The 24,239-nt window shown below is 47.7% G+C and overlaps 1 protein-coding gene across 2 annotated transcripts in view; it reads left to right on the top strand.

Moving 5' to 3' along the window:
- RALGPS1 (Ral GEF with PH domain and SH3 binding motif 1) overlaps nucleotides 1-24,239 on the top strand; it is a 273,380-nt gene that overhangs the window by 73,760 nt on the left and 175,381 nt on the right. For both annotated transcript variants that reach the window (XM_035015774.1, XM_035015775.1), the window contains one exon: nucleotides 24,128-24,211. In XM_035015774.1, coding sequence (XP_034871665.1) covers nucleotides 24,128-24,211 — 84 coding nt within the window. The remainder of the gene's footprint in view (nucleotides 1-24,127; nucleotides 24,212-24,239) is intronic.

Raw genomic sequence — 24,239 nt, 5'->3', positions numbered from 1 at the left:
TATCTATCTATCTATCTATCTATCTATCTATCTATCTATCTATCTATTTATCTATCTGTCTATGATAGAGTATGTGCACAGGCACAAGCCCATGCGGTGGGGGAGGGGGTAGAGGGAGAGGGAGAGGGACAAGCAGATTCCATGCTGAGTGTGGGGCCTAACTCGGGGCTCGATCTCATGACCCTGAGATTCGATTTGAGCTGAAATTAAGAGTCAGAAATTCAGCCAACTGAGCCACCCAGGTGCCCCATGCTGACCTCTTAAACTAGGTTGGGAAGCATTCCTTTCTTCTCAGTTTTCCAGTAGAGTTTATGTAGAATTCATATGATTTTTTGTAAATATTTGGTAGATTTGACCAGCAGAGCCATGTGGACCTGGAGTTTTCTTTGTGGAAAGGTTTTCATTTTTTCCTTTTAAATAGACTTATTTATTTATTTATTTATTTATTTTTTTAAAGATTTTATTTATTTATTTGACAGAGAGAGACACAGTGAGAGAGGGAACACAAGCAGGGGGAGTGGGAGAGGGAGAAGCAGGTTTCCTGCCAAGCAGGGAGCCCGACATGGGGCTCGATCCCAGCACCCTAGGATCATGACCTGAGCCGAAGGCAGATGCTTAACGACTGAGCCACCCAGGCACCCCTAAATAGACTGTTTTATAGAGTAGTTTTAGGTTCACAGAAAACTGAAGCAGAAAGTACAAAAAGTTCCCACGTATTCCCTGCCCCCACATGCACAGCCTCCCACACTATCAACATCCCCATCAGAGTGGTACATTTGTTACAATTCATGATTGTAAACGTGTAAAAAAAAAAAAAAAAGATGAATCATTTTTACCCAAAGCCCATAGTTTACGTTAGAGTTCATTCTTGGAGTTGTATAGGTTTTGACAAATGCACAATGACATGTATCCACCATTATAGTATCATACATACTTGTTTCACTGCTCTGAAAATGCTCTGTGCTATACCCGTCCATCCCTCCCTCTCCCCCAACCTCTGGCAGTTACTGCTCTTTTTAGTGTCTCCATAGCTTTGCATTTTCCAGTATGTCATGGAGTTGGAATCAGACAGTTACATAGGCTTCTTTCATTTAGTAATGTATACCTAAGATTCTTCCGTGTCTCTTCATGATGTGATGGCTCATGTCTTCTTATTGCTGAATAATGTTCCATCACCTGGAGGTGCCACTGTTTATCCATTTACCTGCCCTAGTGAGGGATATCTAGGTTTTTGTGGGGATGTAAGTTTTCAGTTCCTTTGGACAAGCAGTGCAGTTGCAGATTGTTGTGGAAAATTTTTTAACTATGAATTAAACTTCTCGGGGTGCCTGAGTGGCTCATTCGGTTAAGAGTACGACTCTTGATTTTGGCTCAGGTCATGATCTCAGGGTCATGAGATCAAGCCCCACATTGGGCTCTGCACTGGGCATGGAGCCTGCTAAAGATTCTCTCTTTGCCTTTTCCTCCACCCCTCCCCCCATCTCTCTGTCTGTCTGTCTCTCCCCTCTTAAAAAAAATGAATTCAATTTCTCTAATAGATATGGAGTTATTCAGGTAATCTGCTTCTGTTTTTAGTAAGCTTTGTGATTTTTGAATGAGTTTGTCCATTTTATCTAAGTTAAATTTATTCACATGAAGTATTTCATGATACTCCCTTATTCTTTTAATATCTATAGGATCTGTAATGATTTTCCCTCTCTCATTCCTGGTATGGATAATTTGTGTCTCCTTTCCTTTTTCCTGCTCAGTCTGGCTAAGTTTATCGATTTTATTGATCTCAAAGAGCTTTTAGTTCCATTAATTTTTTTCAATTACTTTTCTGTTTTCTAGTCCATTGATTTCTGTTCATATTTTTTATTATTTACTTTCTTCTGCTTACTTTAGGTTTAATTTGCTCCTCTAGTTTCTTAAAGTGGAAGCTAACTAAGGTCAATGATTTGCAGCCTTTCTTCATTTTTTTTTTTTTAAAGATTTTATTTATTTGACAGAGAGAGAGATAGCGAGAGAGGGAACACAAGCAGGGGGAGTGGGAGAGGGAGAAGCAAGCTTCCTGCTGAGTAGGGAGCCTGATGCAGGGCTCGATCCCAGGACCCTGGAATTATGACCTGAGCCGAAGGCAGACGCTCAACGACTGAGTCGCCCAGGCGCCCCTTTCTTCATTTCTAATGTAGGTGTCTAGTGCCGTAAATTTCCTTCTAAGCATTGTTTTAGCTTCATCCCACACATTCTTATTGTCTTTTAAAGAGATTTTTTAAAGTACATATAGTAAAGTGCATAAGTCTTAAAGATACAACAAAGTAAACAGACCACATAACTGCCACTGGAGCAAAATATAGAATGCACCGATACCCCGGCAGCCTGTCTCACGCCCTTCCCAGTCACTATTACCCCCAAGTGTAACCTCCACTCTAAATTCTATCACTATCAGTAGTTCAGTCTGTTTTTGTCTTAAATAGAAGCAAAAGCCTCCTTCTTTTGAAAACTTCTTCATTTTGAAAACTATCTTTTGTGGGAAAAAAGTTATTTTTCTCAAATTATATCAAGGTATCATTCTACTCTGAACGTGTGTAGGATGGCATAGGATTCCACCACATACATCTGGGTGATGATAGTTTTCACTGTTGCTGTGTTCTGTTATATAACGTTTTCCCTGAGAAAGGAATTTATAAAAATCATACCTTACCTTTATGACTATGTGCATCTGTTTGCATTTACATTGATCCTAGCTTAAGTTAGAAAATGTCAAATGAAAGAGTGCAGTGAAGCTTATGTAATCTTTGGTCTTACTTTCATAACCAGAAATTCAGGCTGCAGTGATAGGATGCTTTGCAGTGATCACATGACACCTGGAAGTGGGAAGGAGCACCCACCTCCCAAAGCTGCATGGTGGGGCGGGGGAGATGGGGGAAGAAACCTTATTGAGGAGAAGGACGCTTGACTTGGAAAGGCCTGCCGTTTTCCAAAAGTTGGACTTACCCCAACACGAAAGCCTTGTTTTGAAACAGGCTTCAAAATTGCCAAAGATGTCACTCCCGACAGGAGAGAACCTGATGAAGCCCCGTAACTTGGACCCGGCTGAGCTGAGCTGTGACTCAGAGCAGACGAAGGAGATTAAAGCAGTTCCTGTGTCAACTGGTATCATTTCTAGAAGAGCTGACCTGTCTTCTGGTATTTTGAAGTAGATCATGGAAAGAATCAGCAGCTGTGCCATTTCTTTTGAAATTCGTTGCACAAACAGTTAATGACAATCTTGGTGCATCCAGCTCCTGTTCGTTTCTGTTACCTGTATGTTTTCACCATCCAAAAACAATTCTTATATTGTGAGCTCCTTTGGGAAACTTCCAAGTCTTCAAGATGGCAATCCGTTTCTTTGCCAAGCTCAATTTTGACTGAAAGGAATGTCAAGGCTATCTTGCATGGATGAAGCATCTGCTTTGTCTGGCCACACATCTGGTGTTGCAGCTTTGATGAAGTGAGGAGGCCCACCTGCCACTGTGGCTGGGACTTCCTGTGCCAGTGTTGATGTGAAAGACTGCAGTGGTCCTGAAAGCCTGCTTTGAAAGCCTGCAGTTCTGTCAGTGCTGGGGCCTTGAGTTCCAGCCTCCCCGGGAGGTTTTGCTGTGCAATGGAGCAGAACAGAAAGCTGCTCCCACTACACAAGGAGTTCACTGGCTCTCCAAAGGACAGATCTTGAAGTACTTGACTGAACTTCAAACTGAAGTTCTATTTTTCTTTTCTTTGAAAGTAAAGGAAAACACACAAAACAGAGAAAGAGGAATTCATTCATGACTTGGCTTCCTTACTAGATATTTTTGGCCCTGTGAATGAGGTAAATCAATTCACTACTATAGTTGTTTCTGAAAAATGGGCGGTTTTGGCCATGCTGCCCTCTAGAAGAGGAGATTGGGTTGGGCAAGTCTGTAAACTTTCTGCTGCTGGAAGAAATGTTTGTGCAGCCTGGGAGTGGCAGAAGCATGGTAAGCCCTCAGCAGCAGAAATCTGGAGACACCTGGAAGCGGTGCCCTTCTCTTTGGAAGGCTTCGGCTGCTCAGCCAAACATGCAGAGGGAGTATGGACATAGTCCTTCCTTGGGGACAACCCATCAGTGAAGGAGACCTTTATATTGCTTTCCTTGGTGGCTCGAGAGAAGAGAAAATGGTGGGGCATTGATTCAGCTGGAAAACTCGTGGAGAATGGTGCTAGTGCTCAACATCTGATACTCGGTGACTCTCATCAGTGGGCTTTGGGAGCGATGGTCTGGTGGGCCAGGGCCTTCCTCTGGGAGTCAGGGTTCTTAGCAGCTGTTGGTAAACAAAAAGTAAAGTTGACTGGATGTCAACATGTTATGTGTCGAGGAGCATCATGTGTGTTGGATGTCAAGGAATGCTTTACATTATTAACTTTGCAAAGTTCAGTAATATTAATTTTACCTATATTTTTTGAAAGCTTACTATGTGTCAGTTGCTGTTCTAATAATTTTACATAAACTGAACCACTGAATATCCACAATGATTTTATAAGGTAGGCACTTTTATTATCTGCATTTTCAAATGAGAAGACTGAGGCCAGAGAGATTAATCGATGACCCCAGAGTCATAGGGCTGGTCAGGGGTAGAGCCAGGTGCTGGGGTCAAGGATCCACATGTCAGCCCTTGGTAACTGCCTCTCTTATGCCGGGCTGTGGCAGGGGCCACATTATGGCTCTTGTTTGCCCTTTTGACACAGTTTGAATTTCTTTTGATTCTTTTCAGGTTGTTGGTATTACTTTTTTATTTTTGCTTGAAAAAATCAGAGAGGGACGCTTAGGTGGCTCAGTTGGTTCAGCGTCTGCCTTCAGCTCGGGTCATGGTCTCAGGGTCCTGGGATCGAGCCCCGTGTTGGGCTCTCGGCTCAGTGGGGAGTCTGCTTCTCCCTCTCACTCTCCTTCTGTGCTCTCCCTCTCTCTCTCAAATAAATAATTAAAACCTTAAATAAAAAAAGAAAAAGTCAGAGAGAAATAATCTCTGAAAAGATTTTTCCATTGACATTTAATGTTAAGATACATTGTGTACAAAATTTCACGATTGTGTTACTCACATTTTACTGGGGAGGGAGCCCATAGCTTTCCTTAGGTTCCAAAGACTCTGAAACTCAGGGGCATGATCACACCCGATGTCTTTGTCTCTCAAATGCTGGGCACGGTGCTGGGCACACAGTATTTGTTCAGTACATTTTCATTGACTCACTGAATAAAAAGTTGCTGTGCTTAAAGAGTTGAACCTCCACTGTCTGGGAAACTCAGTTTTTCAAATCACTTGACTTCCTGCCAGTTGATAGAGGATACCTCCCATTCAGTCTGCAATTAGTTACTCAGTGCCTGCTATGGCCAGGTCCTTACTTGGGAGCTGGACATACAAAAGTGAACACATTCGATCCTTAGGTGCTACCCCTGCACAGCGTTTGTAGTCTAGGGAGGGAAGACAGCCTGTTCAATAAGCATGTCAGTAAGGAATAGTAAGGGCCACTGTCGGGGTGTTACATATGCCACAGGAACACACAGAAGGGGCAGCCGACTTGGTTTAGGGTGGCAGAGGGGGTTCAGGAAAGCTTGTCTGGACAAATGATCTATGAGCCAAGACCTGAGCAATGATGTGGAGTTGGTCAGGTGAAGGGGAGGAGAAGGAATATCTCTGGCAGAGGGAGCAATAGGTACCAAGGCCTTAGGTGAGAGAGCAAGACAGGGAGGACAGAGGCCTGAAAGAAATGCTGTGCGGGGCTGGGTCATGTGCAGAGAGGCCCGAGCAACTGAGTGGCCAGGAGTCAAGCAGATGATGGGGGTGGTGGGGCACTTGGAGAATGTGGTTTTGTGCATGTTGAATCTGAGGCCAAGTGCCAGAAGGTGCAAGTTGGGGCTATTCTGTGGACCTAATCTGCATGCCCTCTTACAGAATTCTAGGTTCCTAGGGGCTGCTGACCCGGCTCTGTCTATGGGAGGACCCCTAGGCTAATGAATGGGTCTCAGGGGCTGTCATGCCACTGGAGACTCATTAGAGGCCAGAGTGTCCTTGGAAGTTGGGAAAGCAAAAACCCCTGAACGGGCAGCCTTGAGAGAAGTGGCCCTAGTGATCATCAGAGCAGCTGGATGGGGAGATGCCGAGTGGAGAGGAACATCTTGGAAAGGAACCCTCCAGAAAGGAAAGGGAGGAGTCAGGGCTCAAGCACCGTATCTTGGGGGACACTCTGTGGCATACTGGTTAGCAGCATGAGTTATGGTTCATACAGCTGAATTTGAGATCCTGCCTCCACCACAAACCAGCTGTGTGAATTTGGGCAGGTTCCTTAACATCTCTAAACCTTCATTATCTCATCTGTGAAATAGAGATGACAACAGTACCCACTCCATAGGGTTCCTGGGAGGGTTTGTGTGATAATGCATTGAAATCCTTCCTTAGCACTCTGGCTGGGACATAATCAGTGCTCAGTACAGGGTTGCTGTTGGTGTTCCTTCTCTTCCTCTTTTTCTTCTTCCTCCGTTGTTGTTGTCATCATCATCACACAGATGTCTCCCTGACATGGGTAGAAACTGGCCTTGAATCTTGAATTCCAGTTCTATGGATTTAGGAAGGCCAGAGCTTTCTCTCCATGCAAGTTACTAGAGGCTTAACTTCTGTCACATACACCAATTCTCTGCTGGACCACAGTGATGGGGCAACTCCTGCAAGTTCTCCCGAAGAGTCTGCCACACAAGTGCTAGGGAGCCATGGAGACTCATGGAAAGGGAACCTTGGGAGCCACTCCAATGGCTTTAACAAGCCTTGTAGGCACCACTATTTCTAAAACACCCACTGGCTGTGCCATCATTGTGGGCCGCTTACCTGATCTCGGCCTCTTCTGGCTTTCCCCGCTCTGCATTCCTCTCTCAGGACCACCCATCTTCCTTCCCTGTGCAGAACAGTTCAGATCCCCCAGCACATACAGCCCAGTGTGCATTCTCAAATCCACCAAGGCACTCAGCAGGACGGAGCAGCCCCCGCCCCCATCCAGCAGGACCACCCTTCATTGATGATTGTGTTGTAAATAGTCTCTCTGGTGGGGGTTAGGGGAAGAGGTCCAACTTCATTATTATTATTTTCTTGATGGTCTTAAATTCTTTGCCCAAGGCCCTAGGGAAAGAAGAGTTGGCAGGCGAAATCTACTGAAGGAGTTGGGTTGGGAGCATGGACTTTGGTACATAGCCTACCTAGGTTGTAACCTTGGCCTTTCCACTTGCTGCTGGGTAGCCTCATGCAGTTCACTTCACTTCTCTGAGTCCCTGAGCCTCAGGGTTCAGGCTAGCTTTCCCTTCTTGAAACCTTCATACCCTAGAGCAGAAGTCCCCCAGGGTGCCTGAGGGACAAGATACTCACTTAACCTCCACCCTTCCCATTCTCTGAAAGATTAGCCCACAGCCCTGATTTTATTGAAATTTAACTGCTAACCCCTCTAGAGGGAAGCAGGAAAGCAAAACTGTACATCGGGAGTGTCAGCAGATTCTAGAATCTCTCAGAAGTCATGTCCCTGGTTTATGCTTCCTGAGTCCTGACTCTCCTAAGGAGGTCCCCAGACTCCTGTTTGATTGGTGTCCCTGAGAAAAGGGCTGTCCAAGCCTTGGCCTCCATCAGGCCTTCCCATCCCTTCCTTGCCCCTTTCTTCATTGAGACCATCCAGGCTGATGGGCTGAGAACAGAACAGGGGGAGGCCACGTAAGTCAGGATGTTTTTAGTTTCAAGTAGCAGAACACAGCTCAAGCCAGCTTGACAAAAGGGGAATTTGCTGTAAGCCTCCAGGGGTGTCTCATGGAACCTGGAAGTGGAGAGAAGCTGGACTCTGGGCCTGGAAGTCTGGTCAGAGTCTAGTCTTTCACCTTCTCTGCCCTTCCTCCTTTCTTTTTCTCTGGGCTCCCGCTGGCTTCCTCTGACCCTTCCCTACCAGCAAGGAGGACTGGGTCAACAACAACAACATGGCTGCCCAGGGCTCCTGAGCCCTAGATACTGACATTTTTCTCTTTCTCTCCTTCTAGATTCCGAATCCATACATAAGGAATTATTAATGGCCCAGTGGGGGTCAGGTTTATATCACTGGAGGTGATATGCCTGTGATGGGGTTGAGGACAAGTTGCAGTTCCCAGAATGGTCAAGAGCTGGGCAGACACCCCCCAAAATGCGAGTCATGGGGAACCAGTGTCTTTCGGTGTCCCCTTGTCCTAATATGTCATTTGTTTCTTGGGGGCCTTCTGGTTCTGACCAGTCTGTTCCTGTCAGTGCCTTTCATGTTCATATTGTGCAGGTTTCTGAACAGAGAAGGGGGGGCGGGGCCTGGGGAGGAGTTGGTTGAATGAGTGATGGCTCCTACAAATTAATGGCTCTGAATTATCCATGTTTAGACAGACTTTGCTTGGACACAGCTTAGGTCAGATGTGGGGACACTTGGCCATTAGGAAGTGAGCTTCACATAGCTATTTGGGGTCAAGAAAGATCCACAGGAGCTCATTCTGCACTTTAGAACTCCTGTTGTGGTCTCTGATGTGTGCCTCCTCGAGAAATGAGGGTCGGCTTCCAGTCAGGGCTACCTGGGTTCCGTAGAGGCTCCCCTAGACCTCCTCTGGATGGAAGGAGTCCCAGAGCCACCGTGGTCCCTTCCTCCCCAGGTGGTCATGGCAGTGTGGCTGGGACGGGGCTCCGCCTTAGCTGGGCAATGAGGGGGTCTGCCCTGGTGGCTGAGCCTGTGTGTGGTGGTCCTAGACTGAAAGCCTGTGTTTTATGGAAGTACCTTTCCTCTAGACACTTAGAATTTAGTAGGGTGTATTAGACAAATTATATGTTTAACTGGAAAAATCTAATTGCATTTTAAATCCTTTCTTTATATCTAGCTGGTATTTAAAAAGCCATTTTGGTAACTTCTGACTGGGTTTGTACCTTAGGCAATTGAGACAGTTAGGCTGACTCTCTTTTCCACCCCAAGATGTAAAAAAAAATAAATACCGTTTAATGGGATTTTGCATGCCAAGGTTTAGGCTGTGATTGTAAGAGCATAAAAATGGGTTTGTATGTAAAGGGAAGGTTAACAAGCCATCCCCCTCAACCCCCAGCCTCCCTCTCAAAGAGTGGTCCTGGCAGCCCCTTCCTGCCTGTAAATACTCGGGATTGCCTCATTGGCATGTCAGCATGGGGGGAGAAGAAGCCAGATGATTTTATGATCCATAAATGCAAGCACCAGACGTGCTCCGAAATTCATTAGTGTTTGCCTGTCATTACAAATAGCCTGTGTTGTTTGCCTTCTGACTAGACGGGCGGACAGGCAGGGCCCAACTGCTGGGGCATGGAGGGCTGCGAAGCCCCAACTCTCTGGGGAAGTGGGAGTTTAAAGCAAGCTTTTAATTTATGGCTGAAGATTGTTTCTTGCTCTTGAGTGTAGGTCTTGAAAGTTTAGATGTAGATCGACTTTTCCTTCAGTGGAAAATATGAGGTTCTTGGATAAAACCTACTCATAAAATGAGCTGTGATCTCTTGTTTTTTTTCCTTTTCCTCCCCTCTGCATTGCGGATAAACTTTTTGGAGAGGGCAAGCTCTCAAAATGTTATGCCTGGGCCCATCCCTGTGCGGCAGATTCGCACTGTCCCTCCCCAGCCCTGCTCCTCAGCTGCCCTTCCCTCCTCTTGGCCAGCCCCTGCTGCAGCGTCCTCACGGTCCATTTCAGACCCCAGGTGACCCCTGGAGGTGATGGTGAGGCTGTGGGAGGTGCCAGGCTGCTGCTCTCTGACGTGGAGGTGGCCAGAGCAGGACCGGGCAGGCCCAGCGGCAGTGCTGAGTCTGCGTGGTGTCTGGAGGAAAGCTGCTGTGCAAGGGAGCCACGTGTCTGAGGTCTCTGAGTGGGGTTGTAGATTTGAATGTCATCAGAAGAGACGTTCTTCCAAACAACCTTCCTGTGGCTGGCTGAGGCGTCCTTGGGGCCTGCTTGGGCTAGTGGGCTCCATGCTTATTGTTCAGTTGTCTAGCACTTACCGCACGTGAGGCTCCCTGCCTGGTGTCCTCAGGGACCGCAGGATGAATGAGGAGTCCCTGGTCTAATGGGAAAGGTAGGGAATTTCTATAAGTAATGATAAGGGCCACACTGAAGGGGATAGACTAAGTGCTGTCTGGGAGGGGAGCCAACACTTGTAGCTGGGGCAGTGGGCAAAGCATCCTGGAGGGGGTCCTCTTTATTCATGGCCTGCAGGAATTGGTAGGATTTGGACACAAGATCAGGAGAAAGGACATTCCAGGGAGAAGGAGCAGCTTGAACACAGGTAAAGCCATTGGGAAGAAAGTGACTACGTGCAGGGACCATAGCAGGTTAGCTTGGCTAGAGTGAAGGAGAAGGGAAGGGCGTGTAGAAAGTTAGACTAGCGGGAGGAGGCCCCAGTATGGAGGCTTTGAATGCCATGCCCAGGGTTCTTGGGACTTGGTCAGTAGGCTGGCAGAGCTGTGCTTCTTTCAAGAAGCTGAATAAGCAGCAACCAAAGTCCGGTAGACCCTTTAGCCACAGCATGCCCCAAACTAGACCTTTGATTCTTTCCCTGGAACCCTGCTGTTGTCCTGACCCAGTCAGGCCAGAACCGTGGCGCTGTCATGGGCGACTTCCCTCTCTCTCACATTCTCTGCTCCTAGTCAGCCCCTGCACCCGTCTCCCCACCTTCCACCTCTCTCCCCAGTGCTGCCTCCCAGCTTCGGGCTGCCCTCTTGCTGCCGCCTCCTCAGTTCGGAGGACAGCTCTATACCCATGTCTGCCCCATCCTACTCTACTGCCCACCCTGCAGTTTTCAAACCTCTTCCACATCACTGAACTTCTTCAGAAACTTCCACTGGTTTCCCCTTAGATCAGTCCCACGTCTGTAAGATGGGAGTACAGGCCATGTGAGACCCGGCTCGCCCCTTCCCAGCCCTCCTCCCAGCCCTCCCCACCCACTCCTCTGCTTCAGACCTGCTTTGGCTTCCGCCCTGGTGCCCGGATTTACCGCCAGGCCTGTGCACCTGCTGTTCTCTGCTGGGTACGCTGCCCTCCATGATAGTCCTCTCTGTTACTGACTCAGTGTGAGTCCCTGCTCGTCAGCTAAGCCAGCTCCTGGTACACTGTGGTCGCACTCTGATCTTGTTCTTAGGTGCCTTGTAACACGTTCATAATCAATGTCTGTCCTCTCTACTGGAAGGCAAATGCCTGTTCAACGCTCGGTCCCCAAGCCTTGCACGGTGCCTGGCCACAGAGGAGGCATTGGGTGAAACTGGCTGGGTATTACTGATTAGATGGGGACTGGGGACAGTGTCGAGAAGCTGTCCGAAGCCACGGTCTCACTCCCGTCTTATAAAAGGTGGTTTCATGCCATCAGAGGCTTGCTTGTGGCTCTAGTGTCTGAAAGGTTTCCTCACACTTAATTTGAATAAGTATCCCTGTATAGATCAAACATTTGAAAGGTTGGTTTTTCCTTTTAGCCTTTCAGGAGAGGAAACAGCGTTTCTGAAAGAGCCGTTCCTCCCGGTCTCCTTGTGCAGCAACCGTCTGTGGTCAACATCAGACGGCTGGAATGTCAGAACAGCCCAGCACTGCTGTAACACATCGCACTGTGTCGCCTTGCTGGGATTTATCAAAGTCTTGGTTTGTTTCCCGAAATCCTGCTCTGTCCAGGGGCTTCAAGCTGCTGTGATCAAAAAGCAAGTTACCGTGGGTGGGGGAGAAAAGACTATTTCAGTGTGATGGTTTGAAAAAAAAAACTCAAAGGATAGAACACTCACCCTTGGCCCCTTCTGCCGTCAGCCTGGCGCCGCAGGGAGCTGGGCGGGGGATATCCTGAGGGCCGGGACAGCCTCGGGCTCCTGTGCCACCTCCAGGCTCATCATTTTCTACAGTAGCCTCCCCCACCCCCATCAGCCTTTTTTTCGAATGAAGCCTATCCAGCCCCTGTCCCTGTCTGGTTATCTTAGCTCATACCTCAGTCTCCCTCTGGGACCTTTTTGTATTAAAAGCTCAGGCTCTGGTGTCTGCTGTTTGCTATCTAGATGAACTTACATAAATTATTTCATCTCTGTGAGCCTCAGATGGTTTATCTATAAAATGGAGTAGTAAAAACTATAAGTATAGCAAAGGGAATATGGTCAGTAATATTGTAATAACATTGTATGGTGACAGATGGTGACTACCCTTACCGTAGTAACGTATACTTGAGTAACGTGTAGAATGTGTAGAATTGTCTATCCCTGTGTTATACACCTGAAACTAATGTCACATTTTATGTCAACTACAGTAATAAAAAAAGAAAAATATACATGAAATTAGCAATGACCAAAAAAAATCGCACAATTCTGCAGAGCTCAAAATATTGTCTTCTTGATAGGGTGCTAGTAAGGAGCTGCTTCTATTGCTGTCTGAAAAAAGGAGGCATAGAAAACTCTAAGCATATAAAAATCTTTTGTTTTGCGAAGAAATTTGTCTTATATTCAAGTATACCTGGTTAAACACTGCCTGGAGAACATTAAAAAATGTTACTTCGTGGTCTGGCTTTGAGGTTAAACAAAATAAAGTAGATCAAAGTACATTGTACACTACCTAGGAAGTAGGAAACAGGCAGTACCTGCTAGTTAGTTCTCTTCCCTCCCTGTCTTTTTCATGTTGTAACGCCCCATAGTGCCATCTACTTTGTAGACCCTCAGTCAGTATTATTCAAAATGTTAGGGGAAGATCGTGGTAACAATGCTTGGCCAGGCTTAGAGTATGGTGGTTAAGTGTCTGGGTTTTGGAGTCATGCAGACCCGATCTGAATCGCAGTTTTGTCGTTTATTTACTGTGTGACCTTGGACAAGTTAGTTACACTCTCTGAGTCTCATTTTTCCTCATGTGTAAACTGGAGGCAATAAAAGCCCTTCCAGGGCACCTGGCTGCCTGAGTTGGTGGAGCGTGCAACTCTTGATCTCGGGATCATGAATTCGAGCCCAGCACGAATGTAGAGATGAATTAAAAAATAATAGCCCTTCCCAACAGATGCCATCTACAGTAGCCTCCCCCACCAGATGCCATCGTGCAGGATTATGGGACACGCTCTAAGAAAAGCATTTAGCCTAGTGCCTGGCACATACACACACAACAGGTTGTTCACTACCATTGTTATTGTTGTTTTATTTCTGTTATTCTCGGGCTGGGAACAGGACTGAGCTTGTCTGGAAGGACCCTGCTTGCCTTGCAAAATGAGGAGCCATGAGGCCAGTGGTTGGTTATCTGTGTGTTCCCACTGTGTTCTCTTCCTGTCTGGTGAGAGTCGGGGCCACACGATTTGGGTCTCAGCCTCCCCAGATGGGTCCTAGGTGTTAGGTGGCCAGGGTTGCTTCCTCCATGTCCGACCAGCCAGTCGTGAGTGCTCCTAACGTGTAGATCTTCAGAGACCTGCCTTTTGTCAGGAGCATGGAAAACGTGTGGGATGCTTCATGTGTGCTACCCATTTGTTTCTCCCTCTCCTGAGTTCTTGTCCTGCCCCGCACAGCTCGAGGTCCGTCTCTTCCTCCCTGCTCCGCCTGGGTGCACCTCTCGCCCGCCGCACTCCACCTCCAGAGACGGCCTGCAGTTGAACCCTTGTGCTTTGGAATGCCTTTTTCTGTCTTTTCCCTCTCTTCTTTCCTTCTTCCTCTGCTTCTTCCTCTCCTCCCCTCCCCTCCCTTTTCCCTCTCCCCTTCTGTCTTTCTGGAACCTGAGTTTGCACTGGTCATTTCTGTTTTTTTCTTCTCATGAGCCCCCATCGGCCCCCAGCCCGCTTCCCCCACAGCTGTTTCCTATCTCCTGCCTCACCACATTGTCATGTCCACTCCGTCCCTGTGGGGCCTAGAGCCTCCTACCCCTTCATAGCTGCCTCTCAGACTCAGCCTCTTTACACCCCCTCAAGACACTTGGAGAAGGAAAACCGCTGTGGTCACACAGTCTCCAGAGGCAGGTCCTACTTAATAGTGTTTTTATATAAAGCCAGACACGTGGCCTCTACTTCTCTTTGCTCATAGAATGGGAGAACTGGAAGGAACTTACAGACCATCCGGTGCCACTGGATTTTACAGACAGGAAACCAAGCCCCCACAGAGGATAGGACTGGCCCAGAGTCTCCAAGGGGGCTCAGGCACAGCTGAGGTTAGAACCCAGCACTCCTGACTTAGGGAGTCCCCATAAAAGCATGACATTGCCCGTGTGAACTGCATGTGTCTTTCTCCATCCTTTTTGAGTTTATGTCATTCCATCTGTAACCCGAGTCCTTCTAACAGCTGTGGCTGGACCTACCTAAACTCTTAGTGACAAGCTCCAGCTCCCTTTGGGGGGACAGCGAGTGGAGGTGGGGACAGACCTTATGTAATGGGGACATAAAGAACCTGGGTCAGTCATGTGCAGGTTCATCACCCCTCAGTCTTCCTGCTTGTCCTGGGCTGACCTTGCTCTGTGGTTCTGAGCTGACTTGTCTTGGCTCCCCACCTCATCCTGGCCCCACTGATGGGGCTTCTTGGCTTGTCTTCCATTCTCCTGCCCTGACCCCTCCTTTTCAATGAGTATACCTTATATTTTATTTTATTTTGAGACAGAGAGAGAAAGAACGAGCGAGCAGCATGGGGGTGGGGAGGGGCAGAGGGAGAGAGAGAATCTCAAGCAGGCTCCAGGCTCAGCGTGGAGCCTGACACGGGGCTCGATGTCATGACCCTGAGATCATGACCTGAGCTGAAATACTTAACTGATTGAGTCACCCAGGCACCCCAGTATGCCTTATGTTTTAATGTCGTGCCTTTGTACATTGGTGAGAACTCTGTTGTCCAAAATGGTGGCTGCACGTGGCTCTTGGCACTTGAAATGTGGCTAGTCCAAAGTGTAAAAAACCAGATTTCAAAGACTTAGTACACTAAAAGAATCAAACTATCTCATCACTAATTTGTCATATTTTATATTGATTGCAGGTCAGAACGATAGTATTTTGGATATATTGAGTTAAATAAAATAAATAGTTAAATTAATTTCACCCATTCCCTCCCTCCCCTCCCCCCCCCGCCTTTAATGTGGCCATTAGAACGTTTAAAATACTTGGTTTGTGTGATATTTCTGTTGACCAGTGCTGGGCCTTCCTCAACCAGGGATCCATGAGAAAGTCAAGCTTAATGCCTGAAGGTCCATCGTAGGTAATGAACGTACGTACCATCCTGATGAGAATGAAGAAAGCCACTCAGATCATCTTTTGTTGTTCTGTGATTCAGACAAAGAACCTCCATGTACCACCTGTTGTTTCTCATTGTAACTCAAATTCCAGCGGTCTTTCTCTTCTCTTCACTATAATGGTGGCTGTTGGCTTGACATACATATTACTAAGCTTCTAAGAAGTTTGACTTTTTTCTTTTTAAAGATTTATTTATTTGAGAGAGAGGAAGAGAGGAAGTGCGTATGAGTGGGGGGAGGGGCAGAGGGAGAGGGAGAGAGAGAATCTCAAGTGGACTTTGTGCCCAGCACGGAGCCTGACGCAGAGCTCCATCTCACGACCCTGAGATCATGACCCTGAGCTGCTTAACCGACTGAGCCACCCAGGCGCCCCTGTTTTTTTTTTTTTCTTTTTAAATCTCAAATGGAACGTTGCATTTTGCTAATTACCTTTCAATGTCTGAGAGAATTGTATCACATTTTTTTCTTTGATTTATTGATATGCTGCTATTATGTTAATGATCTTCAAAATATTAGCTTATTCTTGTATTTCTTAGACAGACCTGCCAGGTCATATGGGGTCATTCTTTTCCCCCTTGTTCCGTATTTGTTAGGTATCAGGGTTTGGGACTTCTTCCCATTACTTTTTGTGCTCTGGAATAAATTATTTAGCATAAGAATTAGGTGTTCTTTTTTTTTTTTTTTAAGATATTATTTATTTATTTGACAGAGAGAGAGTGAGAGAGAGAACACAAGCAGGGGGAGTGGGAGAGGGAGAAGCAGGCTTTCCGCTGAGCCGGGAGCCCGATGTGGGACTCGATCCCAGGACCCTGGGATCATGACCTGAGCCGAAGGCAGTCGCTTAACCAACTGAGCCACCCAGGCGCCCCGAATTAGGTGTTCTTTAAAAGTCTGAGAGGACTCACTGGTAAAATCATGTGGCCCTGGAACCTCTGAGTTAACTTTTCCAGTTTCCGACGTGGTGTTTAGCATACTCACCAGACATAGAAAAGTTTTAGTTGGCCAATAAATGGAAGGCAGTGCGAAGTCTAGGTCCGAACCTGTGTCTTCCCGTGAAGGAGGTACTTCCAGAAATTTCATTTTGTGTTCCCAGCAGTGTTCAGGGTGACCCTGTGGCATGTGAAGATCAAGAATGGGAAGGATTCGATTGTGCCAAAAAATGTGATTCCCGAATTCAGACTGAAAACAGTCTGAGCAGCAGATGAGATGTTGCGGAAAACCAAAGCAGAGTGAAAGGACGAGCTAAAATTTCCTTCTAGAACTCAGAGGGAAACCCACAAGGGACAATGAGGATGACTTGTTTCTAGGAGGTGTAGTGCCTGTCACAGGAACTCTGCAAAAGGAGGGATGGGAGATGTGAGCAAGTGTAGTGAGGACAACAGCAGGCTGTGGAGCCACAGACATGGCAGAAGCTCGGTTTTCGAGGGAGCAAGCAAGCGTGTGTGCACATATGTGTGGGCCTGCGCTGTGCGTGGGCCGTGGCCACCGCCCTGCAGGCAGAGGTGTTCTGTGGCTCTGCGTCCAGGCTTGTGAGACTGACAGACTTGGGTTTGAGTCTTGCCTCTCACACTGACCATATATGAGGATTTGAGCAAATTGCTTAACATTTCCAACTAGGTTTCCCTTTCTTCATCTGCAAAATGGGGCAGTAACAGTACTTACCTCCTGGGCTGCTTGTGAGGATTCACTGAGCAATGGACAAGCAGATGGACAGTAATTGACGTACGTGGCACTTAGTAAGCACTCAGCAAATATTAGTTGTTCTTATTGTCCTTATTATTGACCAAGTGTAAACTTTAGTTTTCTCTGGGTTTTAGGTTAATGGATAGTTTACATTTTCTTCTATGGACTTTCTGTGTTGTCCAGGTTTTCTGTCATGAACATTTACTGGGTCCCTAATCAAAAAAGCCAAACTGTATTGTTTTCTAAAAGCCAACATCTGAATGCTATTACTTGGAAAAAGCATTTCCCAAGAATATGGAGAAAGGGAATCGAGCACAGTCCCTAGCGTAAGAGTGGAAAAGGAACCGGTGGCCCTGTGGGCCTTGTATCGGGCTTGGGAATCCGGGTGAGCTGAGCTGCCGGTAGCTGCTCTCCATTCTGTTCACTGGGGCCTTTTCTCTGTCACATGGACGGGGGACTGTTCACAGGGTTGCCGTTGGCTTCGTTGACAGCTGGTTCTAATTGTGCACAGCCACACAGTACTGGGGCTGGATAGGGAATGTTTTGGGAAATTTGCATTGTCTTCATGACCCTTAATCTACATGTGTCCTAAGCAGACGGTGGTTTGAGGAGTTGATGAAACAGTGGTGCTTGTGAGTTGTTACTCTATAGAAATTAGTTGGACTGAAAGCTGAGAAAGATGAATTACTTGTACTCATTCAATGATCTCTGCCCCCCAGACACATACTCTGATGCCAAAGAAGGTGCCCATTTGTCTCCAGTGATTCTTTCCTCCTCTTGTGATTTGTCCAGCCAGGGTTCTGAGGCCTTCTGGAGGCCCTCATGTTCATTTCTCCTGGGGCCCTGCCTCCTTCCCGTCTCCATAGACACATAGTCCCTTGCAGGAGTTTATTTCAAATTACTAAAGTGGAATTGCCCTCCCGGGAGAACACTATACCCCGTGTATGAGATTATAGTACAGACTAGACTCTAGTCTAGCAGAAGAGCACTCGATGGGTTTACATCCACTCTGCCACTCTCTTGCTCATGTCATCAGGGCAATAAAACCTAATACGTGCGTGAGGCTCTGGGAGCTACCTCTGCCCAGTCCCTCCATTGCCTTCCCACCCCCCTTGATAAAATAAAATCCATTCCTTACTTGCCCTCCAGGCTGGGCTATGACCTGGCCTCCCACCCCCCAACCTGCTTCCTTTGTCACCACCTCTCCTCCCATTGCTCCGCTCCAGCCACATTGGCCACCTTGCTGTTCTGAGCCCAGCCTCTGCTTTGGTCTGATCCTTCATACCGCCCACTTCTCCTCGAGGCTGGGAGCCTGCTGGAGTAGTCCCCCGTGAGGCCTGCAGCTCTGTCCTGGCTTTGGGGAGGACAGGCTTATGCTACCAATATCACCGACTGCGGGTGTGGCCTGGGCAAATTAATTCACCTACTTGTTATGTGGCTTTTCATTTAGAAACTGGAGGTCATAGCAGTCGCACCTGCTTTGAGGGTCCTGTGAGGATGACATGAGATGGCACGTGCCAAGTGTTAGCACAGTTCCTGGCACAAAGTTGGTAGTCAGTAAATCTTGCTTTTGCTTCTCTAGCTGGGCCTTGGCCCTCATCCCGGGCATAGTTGGGAGTCCTACTGCTCAGGGACTGCTCTCAGTCATCCCCATCAGACTCCAGGATGTCTCCTGGCCTGGATCATCTGCCCCTGCTCCCACCTGCTCTATGCTGCCCTTTTCCCTGAGCAGTATTTTATTTATTTAAGATACGCATTGAAAGTACTTACAATGTATCAGACAGTGTGCTAAGCAGTGAACAAATACCATCTCATTTACTCTTATAATTACTCTGTGAGAGAGGCGATATCATTGCAGTTTTCAGATGAGCAGGGCCAGGCCCTGGGAGTGGAAGTGACTTGCCCAGGATCCCAGAGCCAGTTGGTTGCAGGTCAGCCCCAGTCCCTCTGACTCCTTAACTGCTGGGTCCGTGGTCTCTCTCTTTTCGACCCTGTGCCCTCCCAGTTCACTCCTGAGACCAGAGCCAGCCTCGCTGCTGGGTTTCTGGTGGGAGGTCCCCATGGAGGATCTGTCATTCCTACCTTCAGCCCCAGAACCCCCACTTCCACACCAGGAGCATGTGGATCTCACACACCTTGGCTACTATGGCTTCCTTAAGGGTGATAAGGCCTGATAGTCCCTGAAGGACATGGCAGTCACTCTGTTATTTGCCTGTTCTTAACCGTGTCACCAGAGTCTAGGCCCTAAAATGCCTTACTCCTTGGTCAGACCCCACCCCCTACCCCGAAACTGGCACTGTACCCCCTGACTGCCTCGGTGGGTCATCCCCCACTGGGATGTTTTTAGAGCTCCTTTGACTAAGTGTGATTGTCCCACCAATTCTTCTGAAGATCGTTCCGGATATTAGAATGGGAGGAATGGAGAGAAACGTGGAGGGTGGAGGAGGGAGCAAAATAGTAATGTGGGGCCCTTGGCGGGTGGCGGCCTGCTGGTACTCTGTGAAGTCAGATTTAGTGACCTTTCCTTAAAGTGATGCATGTTCAATGAGGACATGTTTTAGGAACGTGATGTGGAAAAGACTGCAGTCAGAATCAAGCACATGTGTGGAAGGGCCATGTGTTGGCACCAACTTCCTGTGGCCTAGATCCTGTGGGGCCTTCAGGGAGGACTTGTCCTGCTCCCCAGGTCTCCTCTTTCAGGGCCTTACCTCACTGACCCCAGACACGGTCTGACTCCCAAACCCCTATGCACAAAGCTGGCAGCTTGTGGAGGTGTTCCTGGCAGCGTGGCCCCAAGAAGCTTGCAAGGGGAACTGAAAGCAGTGTTGACCCTTGCTGTCACCTAGGAATGCTTGCATTAAGAAAAAGTTGTTTTTGTATCGGTTAGAAATTTTTTCCCAGTTTCTTTGTAATAAACATTCTCCTTCGCCTGTCAGAACGAGTGTCTAAATGACTCTCATGCCGTTACATTTTTTTATTTGAGGCAGCTGGTCAGGCTCCTTTGGGTTCTGGGCCCACTGACGTTGAGGATCCTGTGGGGTACCAACGAGGGTGTGGCCAGGAGGTGGCTGAATATCCTGACCTGGGGCTCAGGAGAGAAACCTAGGCAGTGGATGTGGGTTTCCGTGGAGGAGTATGGACATGGAGCTGTACAGAAGAAGACAGTGCACAGATTTAAGTGGAAGTGGGGCAAAGTGCCAGATCAGAAAAAAGCAACCAGAAAAAAGGACCGGGAATGGTGGTCATGAGATGCAAGAAGACAACAAGAGACCACAGTGCTGAAGGGCAAGGACAGGGAGCGGGAAGCAGGGGCCGGCTGCCTGGCCAGGAGGCTGTCACCCGGAGAGGGCAGAGCAGTGTCAGTGGAGTAGGGGCAGGGAAGGAGGTGGAGAGCGAAGTGGTACTGACAGCCCCTTGAGGAAATTCACTGGGAAGGAGAAGAAAAAGATGGAGCCGGAGGAGCTGGAGGCCTGCAAAAGATGTCCTTCATCATAACTGTCCTTGTTGTTGTTATCATCCTATCACTATTCTTCATGGAGAGGAAGGGGGTGAAGGTGCAGGCTTCTGGGCAGGGGAGGGGATGGGACCCAGTGCCCAGGAGGAGAGCAGACCCCCCAGAGGAAAGGGTCTCTCTTCCATTGAAGCTGAGGAAGGGAGAGGACACAGTTGAATTTGCACATTTGGTGGCAGAAAGTTTTCTTCTCACAGCTTCTGTTTTGTCCCTGAGGAAGCCAGGGAGCATCCACATGACAGAGGAGAGGCCCCGGAGGAAGCTGGCAAAGGACTGCAGGCTCGTACTCTTCTTTCACATCCAGTTGACCTCAGCAGAGAACTCAGAGCCAAGGACAGACTGGGCGAGATCAGGGCCCTGGCGCCCTTGGGAGGAGGCATGTGGCACCCCAGGGCCTGCTGAGTGGCTCACCAGGGATGCGGGGCCACCAGTCTCAGCTCAGCCCCTTGTCTCCTTCTAGAACCAGCCCTGTCTCCTCTGGTCAGTTTTAACTTAATTACACTCAGATCGGTTCCATAGCATAGACCTTTTTCAGGCATTAGTGACTGGAAGAGTTTTGTTCTATTACTTCACATTTTCCAAACCCACTTCACACAGATGGAATCTCTTGTAATCCTATAAGGCCAAACACAGAAGAAGAAGAGGGCCAAGGAGGTTGGGCCCAGGACTTGTTTTAGTGCAGATAGAATGGTCTTATTTCTTTTGACATCCTGATAAATCTTTCTGCCCTGAATTTGGGAGATTTCAACACTGAGGAACACTCATACTCCATTCATTCAACACATGCTGCTTGCCATCTGCTGTGAGCCAAACCTGGGCCCTACATGTCACCTCCTCTGCCACGCTCTACCTCTTTCAGTTCTGCCACCAGTCTGTGGAATTGATTTCGGTGTCCCTGTTTCATCAGTGACAAAACCAGCTCCGGCAGAGGTTAACTTGCCTGGGGTCACCTAGGAATTACATGGCTGGGCTGGGATTCAGAGCAGGGTCTTTTGGCTCTCAAGGCCTTTGCTCCATCCATTTCATCAAAGAACCCCTCAAACATAATGTTTTACTCTGTTGAGGCTTTAATTTTTAATGTTATATGTCTCTCAGTATAAAAGGTTCTTTAGGGAATTGTCAAAGCCTAAGAAGTGTACAAACAATTTATGAATCAGGGTCTTAGAAATGTTCCAATCAAATAAATGGAGGGCAAGTGTATTGAGTTCTTGCTTTGGTTCTTGCGTGCATGACATCAGCAAAGTGAGAGAGAAACAGTAATAGATTTTGTTAATAATTTAAGATCCCAATGAGAGCATGGTGTGGGGGACAGAAGAGGGTGTTTGGAGCTCTCGCTGAGTCTGACAGCAGTGGGACCCTTGGGAGGGGAAGGGAGATAAACTTTACTGAGTACTTGTTCCGTGCTATGTGCTCTGCATGCCTTAATCTCATTTAATCGTCATGTTGAGCTTCATAGATAAATAAAGTGTCATACCCATTTTAAGATGTGAAAATTGAGGGGCGCCTGGTGGCTCAGTCATTAAGTGGCTGCCTTCGGCTCAGGTCATGATTCCAGGGTCCTGGGATCGAGTCCCACATTGGGCTCCCTGCTCAGTGGGAAGCCTGCTTCTCCCTCTCCCACTCCCCCTGCTTGTGTTCCTGCTCTCTGTCTCTGTCAAATAAGTAAATAAAATCTTTTAATAAATAAATAAATAGATAAATAAATAAATAAATAAATAAAATCTTAAAAAAAAAAAAAAGATGTGAAAATTGAGATTCTGAGAAGATGGTGTCCCAGAAGATCACGCAGCTGGTGTGTGGAGGCCAGGATGGGGCTGGGTCTGTCTAATAATAAATAAGATTATAGACTCTTAATTAAATGTGTACATGTAATTAAAATGTGTGCACACATGCACACACATACATGTATATAACTTTTGCTGTTTATTAAAGAATTCGGGAATAAAACAGAAGGAGCAACTATCAGCCAGAAACTGGGCAACAACCATGCCCCAGGCCTTGATTGCCAGGTTTATGAATTCTCTTTTCTATCTGATTATAACCCATAGCTTTCCAGGACTGGTTTTGGGATCCACAGAGGAAGGAGGCTCTTGTTCTCGCAATTAAACTTGGAAAGGGCAGTGATACACATTTGCAAAAACAATTGAAGCATATGTTCTAAAGGGGAGAAGTCAGTGTAACTGAGGCAGGTCGAATACACATTTTCAGAATGGGAAGAATCATGGTAAACAGGTAAATCCTACGTCTCAAAGAGGTTCACGCTTACTTTTGAAAAGAAATAGGGTCAAGGTTTTCCTTCAAGAGGATGAATCCTGAACCCTTCCTCTTTGCTAAACAGAGGCGGTGAGAGTGGCGCGAGATGACAGGAGGCGTGCGGAGGCTCTTGCTGAATGGCAGCACTAGTTAGCAGCCTTGTCATGGCTATTACTTGGGGTCTGCACTGAAGGGTCAGGGATGGTCGTGTTTCCCGTGTGGGTGACCGGGAGGAGAATGGTGCATTTGCAGAAGGGAGGCAGCCGGAGGAGGAGCTGCGTGCATAGCCCTGGCTTGGGGGCCGGGCGCTCTCAGGTCCAGGCCATCGGCTCTTGTATCCTGAGCTGTCCATTGCCTCCAGCCAGGCTTCACACAGTGCCCGCCTGTCTGTGGCTTATAGTTGGGTCCCGAGAAGCATTCGAAGGGTATAGCACTTTGGGCACAGCTGCTCAGCCAACAGGTTTTGTCTCTGGCCACTCCCACTGCCCTCCCTGACTTCCTAGTGGACCCCCGTTCCAGCTGGTGGGCAGCTGGCTCTCACTAACGATCTTATTAAAGTTCCAGATGTGTGGCAAAAAAAAATGTTAATAATAGCAAGGCCTGATATGAATTAAAAGGAGGGCTTGTAACTCAGAGGTAGAGAACTTTAATCTGCCTCTTTTCTTCCATTCTTTGCCAGGGCTCCCAAGCCACAAGCTGAGCATGCTGGGCAATGGGTAATGGGTTTTCCCTGGTTCTCTTATGCACCCCAAGTCATCCTGGTAGAGTGCTCCTGTTGGCTCCCCTGGGTAGGAACCAGCCTCACTGATAGGTAAAATTTAGGTAATTTGATGATTCAGGTTGTAACATGAAACCTGCTAGAAAAGAAGATGTTAAAGACAACCTCTCCTTCTGCTCCCCTGTTGCTTGTACGAGATAGAGGAGGGGCCGACTTCGGAAAGCCATGTGAGGTAGTTCCAGAAGCTTCTCTGACTGCAGTGGGCTTGGGCCAGGATATTCTCTGATTCCAGGAATAGAGGAATGGCCAATGAGCTCTGAGATCCTTTAGCCATATTTTAACTTTAAGTTCACCTGGGGGGATAAATCCAGCTAGCTAACACATGCCCTCTCTTAGTTTGCTTTCAGAAGGGAATTCTGGTCCCAAGGGAGCTGGCAGACAGGCAGTTTGCTGTTAAGGATATTTTGGAACAGAAGCCCTGAGAAATGTGGCTGGGGTTATGGAGAAAAGTATCCCACTTCCCATCCTCACCTCAGGGGTGAGGGGGCCCGGGGCCGCACCTCCATCTTCAGATCCAGCCCTTCTCTCCAGAGGAGGAGAACCCTCACCCACCGTGGTGAAGAAAAGGATGGCCAGGGCTTCAGCCCTTTTCCCTGTCCATGTCTGCATTCCAATTAGATGCCCCTGGTGTGTTTTGCATCCCGATTAGGAAGAATCACTGTTGAAATTGACTCTGTGCTTCCTAGGAACTTGCCAGCTGTGGATGGAGTAAGAAGGAGAAACATAGTCTCGCCCCCAACGTTGTGGCCTTTACCCGGAGGTTTAACCAGGTAAGCGGTGTGCCTGAGCAGGTAGCAA

Source organism: Mirounga leonina, unplaced genomic scaffold (assembly GCF_011800145.1).
Source record: "Mirounga leonina isolate KUSES-001 unplaced genomic scaffold, KU_Mleo_1.0 Mir_170, whole genome shotgun sequence".
Lineage (NCBI taxonomy): Eukaryota > Metazoa > Chordata > Mammalia > Carnivora > Phocidae > Mirounga > Mirounga leonina.
This window is presented reverse-complemented; position numbering and strand designations above follow the sequence as displayed.